A 12081-nucleotide genomic window follows, 5' to 3' on the forward strand; every position below is an offset into this window, starting at 1 on the left:
AAAACAAGATACGACGTCGCCGTAGTTACTCTGTACTTGAGTCATTTTTTTCATCAAGTACTTTTTACTTTTACTCAAGTAAATGTTTGGATGACTTCTTTTACTTCTACTTGAGTAATATTACTCTAAGGCAAAAGTATTTATATTTCAGTAACATTTTTGGCTACTCTACCCACCTTGGTACGACGAACAAACACTGAATATAACAAATGTATGCAATTACCCGGGGCCAACAACACTGCTTTTCCACGGTAGGCTCAAAAAGAAGGGGGAAAGGTGCGTGGTAACCTCTAGTGGTCATAGTTGGAACAAGTCAAAGTAAAACAAGTTTTTTTTTTTTTTTTTTTTTTTTTACTTTTTATTTCTCACACCCATTTTTGACAGAGGTTTGATTCCCCCATCTTACATCAACACAAAATATATACACTTGACACACTCATAAATAACAGAAGGAACAACAAAGAACAAAAAATGCTATTAATAGAAAATAAGAATAAATGCTCATACAATAAATCCATACAAAAAGAAATATATATACATATATATATATAAATTAATACATCAAAATATACACCCAAAGAAAAAAAAAAAGAAAAGAAAAAAAAAAACACACATAATAATTAGGGGGAGGTGTTTAGACATCAAGTAAAATTTGTGTGATAGGCTTCCATCTTTTCTCAAATTGGTCAAGTTTCAGTTGAAGTCTTGCAGTGATTTTTTCCATAATGTACATTTGCTTTAATTTGTCTCTCCATTGTTTTATGTCAGGCGGTTGTGGTTTCAGCCAGGACACTGTGATCATTTTCTTTGCTACCAGAAGCATTACCCTTAGTATATATTTCTGTTGACCAGATAGTAATTCTTCTGGCAAAATTCCTATTATGTAAGCCTTTGGGTCCAACCGCAACTCCCAGCCAGTGATTAATTTTATTTCTCTCTGGATACTTCTCCAAAAATTTGATATTACAGGGCAATTCCAGAAAATATGCGTAAAGTCTCCGACCCCCCCACAGTTACGCCAACATAGATTCGAGGTATTTTTATACTTTGAAGTGATAGTGTCGTGATTACCTAACTGGAGCCACCTGAGGTAATCAGCTGGTGTGCTGGAACGCGATTTCCTGATTGGTGGAAGCTTTCTACATAAGCTGTCAGCGTCCAGAGATGGACGTTCGAGTGTACTCCTCGTTTCCCTGAGTGAGCCTCCAACATTCAAGGTACCACGATCCCTTTGTGTATTCCAAGTCTGATTCTCGTTGCCTGACCCTTGTCTGTTAAAAGTTTACGATCTACTCTTCCGTCCCGGCCACCGACTTACCTGCTACGTTACTCGTCACGCGTTTTCACCACGGAGTTGCCATATCGTCCAAAGAGGCTTTCGGCTACCAAGAGACGACGTCCCAAGCCTGCTCCACCGAACCTTGTCCAAATAAATCCTTTAACTGACGCTATTGGATCCGAGTGCTTGTTCTGGTCCATGACAGATAGAGGGTGTATAGAAGAATCGCATTTTTACTTTCCATTCAAACTCCCTCCATGTCGGGCTGTTGGTTATTTTGTGTCCCTCTTTCAATGTTTTTTCCCATTCGTTGTCTTTTATCGCTACATTAGTTTCTTGTTCCCATTTTTCCTTAACTGCCATGTCCTCATTACTGAGGTCCATTCTCAGGGCTTTATATAGTTTTGATATAACCCCCTTTATTGATTGTCCTTTTGTATACGATATTAATAATTGCTCTACCTTAGTTGGCTCCTTACATATTTTCCCCCATTCCTCGTGTTTCTGGAGGTAATGTCTTAGTTGCAAATATTTGTAGAAATCATTTCTGGGTAGGTCAAATTCTTGTTGGAGTTGTTCAAATGATTTCATTGCCTGTGCTTCCAATACTTGGGTAATCAACATCAGTCCTTTTTGGGCCCATTTTTGAAACCCTACCTCCATAACCCCAGGTTTAAAGTCTGGATTTTTCGCTATTTTGGTAGCCCTATTCACAGATCTTGATATTTTTAATTTTTTTTGTATTGTTGACCAAGTTTTAATAGTTCCCTTAATCCATTCATTCTGGATTTTTAATTTCTTCCACCTCGTGGCTGATATGTATGGTAACGATTCCACAGGCATATTTGGACAAGATCGCTGCTCCATGTCCACCCATATCGTATCTTTGTCTGTAGTAATCCACAAGATGGGTGCTTTAATTTGAGCTGCCCAATAGTAATATTTAATATTGGGTAGGTCTAGGCCCCCCTTTTCTTTAAGAGCTAACAGGGTTTTGTATTTTATTCTAGGTTTCTTGTTTTGCCAAAGGAATTTTGCTATCAACTTATTTAACATTTTAAATGTGGATGCTGGGATCGGAATTGGAAGGGATTGAAACAGAAATAATAGTAAAACAAGTTTTAAATGATACTTAATTTAGAACATCTAATCTGTTTTTTAATCGACTTCACTTTTCTATTTGATTGACTTTTGCAATAAAGTTCTTGGGAGCAACCAGTTTTGCTTTTTTTCCCACTCAATTTTTAGTTGGTAGTTTAAAATAAATTTTGCAAGGTTGTAATGCATCTTTATATAAAAAATGATTACCAGCACTTTGCTTGAAATGCATCCATGTAATTGATTGAAATCGTATCTGTAAAAAAGACAGTCATCTAATAGCATAAAAACTACGGTAGCTTAAAAGATTGTTTAACAATGAACGACGTCACGGCAAATTACACAAATTGCCCGGGAATTCCATGAATGTTCATTTTCTATTTTATAAGGACTGACGTTGTTTTAATTATTAAGCAATTTTCTCCTTTCTTTTTAATACATTGTTGTTAATAGCTCAGTATTGCGTCATTGAATTTTAGATAGTCTTCACCGAAACTGTCAGAAAGTCTTTTTTTTTTAAGCATTTTTATTTAGATGTATTATCCCCAATAGCTACAAATATGTTTTGTTAGCAAAATTTCCTGAAGTAATTTTGAGCAAATGATGGTAGATTTATTCACATATCATTTAATAATTTGCTCAAAACATTAAAACTGAGGAAAGAAATGACTCAAAACTCAATTACTTTTTCTTACGAGAGGTGGAAAACGGACAAATACTAATCCCCGTGCGATGATAAGGACTTTTATATTCATTTATCTGAAACCCTTTCACACTCCTTGTTTTTTAATTCAGATTGGAGAACTTCTAAAGGAGGTGTTGAGTTACGCAAGTTGAACGCAAGTCAATATGTTTTTTTATGTCAGTGCGCCATTTACTTGTGCATTTGTTGCTTATGGAACAGCCTTCGCAGAACAGCAAATGTTGAGGAAAAATATTTCACAGCAAATATAGAAGTAAACTGAATTGCAGCATTTTCCTTACACAATACAACTTGAATAGAAGTACAACAAAATTCCATTAGGGAGTATTCTTTTCCTGGGAATGTGAAACTTATCCGAGGCTGAAGGCCATCTCCTCTCTTTATGAGCTGTCACTCCAATGCAAGAAGCTATAAAATTGGCACTTATCTAAAATAAACAAAAAAAACAAAGAGACACTTTCAGTAAATATTCAAGTACAAGTCAAGGTTAAGACCATGATGGCCTAAAATCCGCTGGCATGATTTCTATTGTGTCTTTAGTGGAAAGAGGAATGTTAACCACTGAGGGTCTGTTTGTCCCCGAGTTCAGGCCCCTACTGAACATATCCAATATACTTTTTCATTTTATATATCAAGCAAGGACATTGCTCAATAACAAGTTGCAGAATTTAAAATCTGTTTTATTTTCCCAACCTGCAAGAACTTCAGGTTAAGGTTTGGACGTATTTTTGCATGGAATTGCATTATAAAGTATTTTAGAATTATGTTTTTAATTTCTCAATAGTTTTCCTCACATCATTTGAATTTACAGTGATAGCCATACTTTAAGCCATTAAAGGGACAGAGTGTAATATGTTGTGCCTCTTAGTGGTATATACAAGCTCAGTAGCCTAGATGGTAAGGCGCCCGCTTTGAGACTGGGAGGTCGCTGGTTCGCGCCTCGGCCGAGTCATACCAAAGACTTATAACATTGGTAAAATGGCGGCGCCCTCTGTTGGCTGCGGCTGCATCGGCTCGCTACAACGGGTCAGGTGTATCGACATTTCGTTCTGTGTACATTGTTACACAGAATGACAATACAAAGGAAATTATTATTATTATAAACATTCAGTAAAAAACAACAATATTGATTTAAGTACTATGAAAAAATACATTAATTATCATACTAATGTGAAAAAAAATAAACGTCGAGACATATGTATTTGTTTTACAAAGTGGAACCCATACCTAGTAGTTTGCCGATTTTGTCAGGCGTCCTTCAGCTCTGTGGTATTGGTTTTCGTTTGCAATAGTGCCGTCTAGTGGTCAAATATTACACGCTGTGGATTTACCGTAAATTCCAGACTATAAGGCGCACCTGATTATAAGCCGCACCCCCCAAATTTCGGGAGAAAAACCGATTTAGTACATAAACAAGCCGCACCGGTATATTAGCCCTCATACACCTACATTAAAAATATGGGTTCTTTTTGATTGAACAATTTAATTGGGAGGATTCTGTATAGATTTATTGTTCTTTTTTCTTTATCAATTATCCCTTATCCATTATCTGTTATATCATAATACACTTCAAAGACAATAGGCTGAGACATTTGCTCTCAGCGAAGAGGCTCAGTCAAGGTCCTGGCCAAACTGACACCTTTTTTTTTTTTTTTTTTTTTGGAACAAATTTATTGACACTAATAACAGCAAACAAACAATGTGAGGTTTGAACAACCCTTCTCGACAATCTTAACAGCAATCAAGCATATTCACATAACATTTTTTTCCTGACATTTTTAACATCTTTGTTAGTTAGAAAAATTACGTAAATTGGCCGCTTCACTGAATAAGCCGCAGGGCTGAACATCTGGGAAAAAAGTAGCGGCTTATAGTCCGGAATTTATGGTAAGTTTAAAAATTTAAAAGGGACATGAGGGTTTTTTTCCAGCGACATCGTACTTGATGTAAGGCAGGGGTGTCCAAACCTTTAAGAAAGCGGGCCGGATTTGGTAAGCTGTAAATGTGTGAGGGCCGACTATTCAGCCTGCCGATATTTGAACAGTCTTTAAAAAATTCACCCACAGTGAAAGGTTCGCTTTGCTTGGCGATCAGCGTCGCAACTTCTTACCCCGCCTGTGTAGCATTTTCATTTGACTCTTACGGTCTCCTGAAAAAAGTCTGCTGTACCAGTAAAACAGCTTCAAGTTGCTTCACCTTTTCACAGCGCTCGTTACTTCTCATTTTTTGCCAAGCCTTTTTGAGGTTTTTGGGCACCCATAGAAGCAAGATGCCAGACAATCATGTTAGGTGAGTCACGTGTTATATAAAATAAATTATAATTTCCCCACCTGCGAGTATGAGCATTTAGTTATTTTCCTTCGCTGTGAAACCGCAAAGTTAATTTTTTAACATAAATATGAAAGCTACAAATGATGCTATATGTATTTTACAATTTCATATCTTCAATTTTGCAACAAAATAGTTTCATTATTGTAACACAAACACCACTACCCTTCAATGCCGAAGTTCGGTTCATCTCTGATGTGTGATAACGCTGTACATGACGCTGGTGACCAGATGATGAAGGTGCTGTATCTGAGTCAGATCAGGACGCTTCGCTTGGTATTAGTAACCATGGAAACCAGTATGATCTGTTTCATGTAGCAGAGCGAACCCCTACCCACAAAAAAATGGCCTGGAGAGAAATGGGCACCGCCAGGCTGTACTTGCCCAAGACACACTACAAAAAGTGGTGCCTCTACGAACCTGGGGATCAGAACCGCCTTCATGGGGCCGCATGTGACATGTTATACTTCTTTTTAATAGATTAGTTTCCTTAAATTGGTTTTGAAATGACCACAATTAGAGCAAAATAGGTCCCTGTTTCAAGCACTTCATTTGCTATTTACTTTACTGTAGGTTTTTTTAAGTTATTGTTAGTATTTCTGAAGACAGATTTTTTTTAAGTTCTGTAGCTTTTGAACTGATTGCCAGCCAATCGCAGGGCACACAGGGACAGACAACTCGCTCGCTCATTCACACCTAGGGACAATTTGGATCGGCCAATACACCTGAAATGCAGGTCTTTGGAATGTGGGAGGAAACCGGAGTGCCCGGAGGAAACCCATGCAAGCACGGGGAGAACATACAAACTCCGCACAGGAAGTCTGGTATCCAGATTTGAACCCACACAGGAGGTTCCCAAGACCTTAGAACTGTGCCGCACACACACTAACCACTGCGCCACCGTGCTGCCTTCCAAAGCAAGTCAAGTCAAGTCAAGTCATTTTTATTTGTATGGCCCTAAATCACGAAGATTTTTGTAAAATGTTTGTAGTATTTCCACAGTAGTATAATTGTAATTTTCTTTAGTATTTTTGCAATATTAATGTAGTTGTGTTTTATAGTATTTTTGGAGTAAATACTTCTGTAGTAGAATTTTGTATTATAGCATAACTGTCGTAGTATTTTGTAGTAATTTTATTATTTTTTTCTAAATGAAAGCAACGTAATATATGAGTGTAACCGCGGTGTACGTGTCCCACCAAAGATCCACATTCACGCTGGACTGGATGATGAAGTTTTTATTATTACAGTTTCTGCAAATGGATGAGTCACAACATTAGCTCAGGTGCAATCGACATTTCGTTCTGTGTACATTGTTACACAGAATGACAATACAAGGAAATTATTATTATTATTATTATTATTATTTTTCTGCTGGGTCTGATCTCTTTGATCTCTTTGTAGTTCTCTCTGGTAAGACTTACAACAAAGCATATCAAAGAGCTTTCTTTCCACTTTACAGAAAATACATTTTAGAATATCACAATACATTTTTACATCTTTACATTTTAACAAGATACTTTTAACAAGAGATCGTATAGTGGATTTTTTTACGTTTACAATGAATTCAAGATGTTTTGCTTTATTTTGAATTTTAACCAACATCATCCTTTTTTAATGTATATGAGAAAATAGGAATAAAAACAATAATGAGTATAAAAATGGGTACAATTTACCTGCAAATGGATGAGTCACAACATTAGCTTTTTCTGCTGGGTCTGATCTCTTTGATCTCTACAAGGGGAATTAATATTTAGTAAAACAGAAACAAAACGAAAATAAACCTAAACAGCTTGACAATGTCAATCACATTACTATGCATGGTGAGAGATTTGTCAGCTGGGGTTATAATGTTTAAAATTAACTTCTTTTGTGGAGCACCAAAAGATATGTCTTACCTTTGTAGTTCTCTCTGGTAAGACTAACAACAAACCCCGCCTCCTGGTCACATGTTAGAAGCCAAAACCAAACCCCACCCCATACCAGCAGATGGCACTGTTGGACTCATCATCGCAGGACATTTACCAAAAACTATACACATATTTCAGCAGGAATTTCAATAAAACAAGTTATTATTACACCCGTTACATGAGGTTGCAGTTTTTAAGCACTGTATTTGATATCTAGTTTTGTAGTTTTTGTGTAGTATTTTTCTTGTATTTCTGTGGAAGTAATTTTGAGTGGACAGACAAAGGGCCTCCTAGTGATTTCGGGGCCCTAAGGAGCCGCCTAGGTCACTTATGCCTTTGGCCCGCTCTGCTGAGGGTTAAGGGATCCGTAAGCCATGCAGGGTTGGGTAGGGTTACTTTAACTTGATTACTTTCAATTACTTTTGGATTACTCCAATACCAAATATGCTAATAAAAGACAAAAGAAACTACCGTAAATATGAATAAAATTATGACTCACAACACGTGGTAAGCTTTCTCTCCTGGCTTTGATCTCTTTGATCTCTGGCAAAACTAACATAAAATGCGACAGAAACAAAATGAAAATAAATCCAAAGAGCTTGCCAACATCATTTTTGCCGTTCCATGTATTCCGTTACCCCCCAAGCCTGCACAAAATTTAGTAATTTTATTTACATTTAGTTTATCTCATCTCATTAGCCGTACCGCTTCTCCTCATTAGGGTCGCGGATGGGGCTGGAGCCCATCCCAACCATCTCCGGGCAGTGGGCAGGGGACACCCTGAACTGGTTGCCAGCCAGTCGCAGGGCACACAGGGACAGACAGCTCATTCGCTCATTCACACCTAGGGACAATTTGGACCGGCCAATTCACCTGAAATGCATGTTTTTGGAATGTGGGAGGAAACCAGAGTGCCCGGAGGAAACCCACGCAAGCACGGGGAGAACATACAAACTCCGCACAGGAAGTCTGGAGCTGGATTTGAACCCACGACAGGTTCCCGAGACATTAACTGTGCCGCACAAGCGCTAACCACTGCGCCGCCGTGCTGCCCCATTTAGTTTATTTTGTCTTTTATTAGCATATTTGGTATTGGAGTAATCCAAAAGTAATTGAAAGTAATCAAGTTAAAGTAACCCTACCCAACCCTGGAGCCATGTATGTTTGCTTATTATTTGAATCATTATTGTAATTCTTTATTGAATGGAACTTTTAATACACGTTGTTTTTTCATTTCATTGTCATTGTAAGCTTTTATAACGTAACCGTCTCACTTTCCTTTCACTTTCATTTCCAAGTAATCCTGCATTTTAGTTTCGGTTTCCAAAATGAAGACATTAATTCCCTGGATAAATAACAGTTCATTATAAGTGTCATGGATAGGCAAAAAAGCAAAGAACATAATGATGTGTTTTTTTTTCTTTGTCATTGTCTTTTTTTCTTTGTCTTTGTCACTTATATACTTGTATATTCTTAACTTCCTGATGAAACCGTTTTCGTTTCTTCTGATTTCGTGATCATTTCTTTGGGCGCGCGTGCTTTACAACCCGAACCGCACCGCTAGTGAATGAGGTTTGTTCTCAGAGTTGGAAAGCGCGAACTCCGCCTCTCCGGGCTGTGCATATAAAAAAAGCGACCAAGCAAGGAGTTGAGAGGAAGCTTGCCGCGCTTGGTCCATTTGTATTTCCTTATTAGCAAGCGAGGCACATCAAGATGGACAGAGTGAAAAGAAAGAAGAAATCGTACTATCAAGCTGGGGTCGAATTCCTTGCGTATCTTAGGGAAACTAACCGATCAAAAGTTACAGACAAACCTGAACTGAAAGAAATTTACAACACCGAGTTCCGAGCTAGGCAAGTTCTACCTGTCTATAGATCACTGATGTAAATTGTAACTTGTTTTAATGCCTGTCCGTTTATTGCATTTTGTCCGTTATTTGTTTCAGAAATGAAACGGCCAGTCTTCCGAACTTCAGTTCAGTCTTGTACCATCTACAGCTGGCAAATAAAATACAAGTCCGCAAAGCTCAAGCTTGTGTCAAATCTGCGGTATGGATATCATGCACCCACTTCTCAAACTGCCATCGTTATTTGTGTCATAGCATTTTAACTCGACTACAAGTACAACATACACAAATTGACATTTCTTGTAATTTCGGTTAAAACATTTAGATGACAGTAATGGCTTGTTAAGTGGTCTTGAACATAAATGATTCACTCCAGGGCTGCACGATTAACTGAAATCTAATCGATATTGCGATTTGACGTAGTGATATTTTTTTTGTTTTGATCAAATTTATTGACACTAATATCAGCAAACAAACAATGTGAGGTTTTAACAACCCTTCTCGACAATCTTAACAGCAATCAAGCATATTCACAATTTTCGTTATGTAACATCTTTGATAGTCAGGGATCAGAATTTTCCGCGGATCCGCGGATTTCCGCTGTTTTTGAACCCCAAAGGCATTCCGACTTTTTCACTTTTTCTCTTGCGTAGCAAACAAATTCAAAATCCGACTGTCTCACTCTTTCCTTTATTGCTCTGGCGCATCCTGGCGGCCGTTAGAAAAATTGGGGGGGGCTCCGCCGTGGTTTATTCCTGGACGCTGGCTATTTCAGCTGAAAATGAAAATCTCCATTCTGATCCCTGGATAGTGTCAACAGATGTTACACTCTGGTTTCCTCACACGTGGAAAGTAGAAGTGAGAAGGGAGAGGACCCACACAGACGACTGGAGGATGCTGCTTGGGAGGGTGGGATGGCAGAGCTATGCCCTTGCACAATAGTATTGCCCTTTACACGTTGGTTAACTACTGTTAAAAGATAATAACTCTGAAATTGTTTAATTGATGTTGAAAATGTCAGGATTTTTTCTTTAAACGTCATATTGTCTCGTCATATTGTCAGATATAACAAAATTGTGAATATGCTTGTTTGATGTTGAGATTGTCGTGTTTGTTTGCTGCTGTTGGTGTCGGTGGATTTGTTTGGACCTAAAAAAAACATTGATTTTGGACTGGACGGATGTTATATAACGAAATTGTGAATATGCTTGATTGCTGTTAAGATTGTCGAGAAGGGTTGTTAAAACCTCACATTGTTTGTTTGCTGTTATTAGTGTCAATAAATTTGTTCAAACAACAAAAAATCCCAAAACATGCATGTCAGGTTAAATGGCCGGTTCAAATGGTGCCTGAGTGTAAATGAGCGAGTGAGTTGTCTGTTTCTGTGTGCCCTGCGACTGGCTGGCAACCAATTCAGGGTGTCCCCTGCCCACTGTCCAAAAATAGCTGGGATGGGCTCCAGCACACCCGCGACCCTACTGAGGATAAGTGGTACAGATAATGGATGGATGGATTATGATTAACTTTTGTGTTCTCTTCTTTTTAAAGACCATTTTTGTATTTTTTTGTTTTATTCATACATCTTACATGGAAATATGGATAAAAACAATTTTTCATTTTTCTACTGTTGGGACCAATCTAGAAAAAAAAACATTTATTGTTAAATCGGATATAATTCAAGGAGATTTTTCCGGGGTTTCCAACCACACAGTGGCAGGTAATTTTGATCGGAGGACAACAGGAGGGTTATATACTCACAATAAAAAAACTAGCAAAAAAATGTGTGTTTTTTTTTTCTTTTAATTGAAAATCACATTGAAATTGCAATACTGGTCTGAAAAATCGCAATTAGTTTTTGTTTTTTCCAAAATCGTGCAGCCCTTTTTCACATTTTTGACCAGGTGATTGTACATTTTGAATGGTCCAAAATGTCTTTATAAATTCGCTCAGGGTGAGCCTTTACATACATCCATTTGCACTTTTTTGCTAAATATAATGTGATGTTTCTTTCCGTGCCAATATCAAGACAAAAGTAATTGTGCACAGGTCAAAGCGCCTATAGTGGACCAGTGGTACACATCCAGGAGACCCAAAAAACAAGCGATGGTCCTGAATGTTGTTGAACAACGTGCTCCTGTTCAACAGCTACTATCTGCAACTGAAGAAAATAAGAAATTTGCCAGATGCCTCGCTGAAAAGTTTAAGGATGAAAGGTAAAATGACTCTACATGTTGTGTATTTGAAAGTTGATCCCATATATACTTGAAGCTTTGTCTATGTATGGGAGTGTTTTAACAAACTTACTAATTAAACTGATAACATTTCATTATAGATTGGAATCTGTTTATGTCATATGTCCCAAAACAATTACGATTCACGAAGGTGGGTGCATTGTTTGAGGTGTCCTTAAAAGTTGCAAGTTAAATCTATTCTCTTAAGTATGTGTTAAGAGCTTTTAGATGTTTTTTCCACAACACCTGACTGCTTTTATCTTACTTTTATCTTTCTTACTCGTTTTTGAGGTTTCTCTGCATAATACAGTTGATTCCAATCACCAGGATTGTTAACAATCAGCTTGACAACCAGCTGATAATGTGTATCATCTGAATGGAATAAGTGAAACCTCCAAAGTCAGGCAGGATCTGTGGCCTTTGGAGACGGGAGTTCCCCGGGTTGATCTAGCTGAGCAAAGTTATCTCAAAGACGGTTCATGAATTAAACCTGAACATCCATTGCTCCTATACAGTATATGTAGTGATGGCGGGATGAAGCCCCGTGAATGTATCGAGTCTTTTGGGCCAATTGCTTTGCTATAAACCTGATCAATCGAGACCTCATTTCGTAGCTCATTTAGCAGTGTTGACATCTGCTGGTCATTTGATGTAACATAGATGTTCTGTGGTTAACAGGCAAAAAA

At 37.8% G+C, this 12081-nt stretch overlaps 1 protein-coding gene across 1 annotated transcript in view; it reads left to right on the forward strand.

Moving 5' to 3' along the window:
• Window positions 1-8952: 8952 nt before the first annotated feature.
• Window positions 8953-12081, forward strand: part of LOC148369269 (putative RNA helicase mov-10-B.1) — a 32276-nt gene continuing 29147 nt past the window's right edge. Inside the window, exons 1-3 of the mRNA XM_088331215.1 lie at window positions 8953-9171; window positions 9264-9366; window positions 11211-11377. Of these exons, the coding sequence (XP_088187341.1) occupies window positions 9032-9171; window positions 9264-9366; window positions 11211-11377 (410 nt within the window). The 5' untranslated portion in view covers window positions 8953-9031. The remainder of the gene's footprint in view (window positions 9172-9263; window positions 9367-11210; window positions 11378-12081) is intronic.

This window comes from Urocampus carinirostris, chromosome 3 (assembly GCF_059441175.1).
Source record: "Urocampus carinirostris isolate Australia breed hairy pipefish chromosome 3, RoL_Ucar_1.0, whole genome shotgun sequence".
In the NCBI taxonomy this organism is placed as follows: domain Eukaryota; kingdom Metazoa; phylum Chordata; class Actinopteri; order Syngnathiformes; family Syngnathidae; genus Urocampus; species Urocampus carinirostris.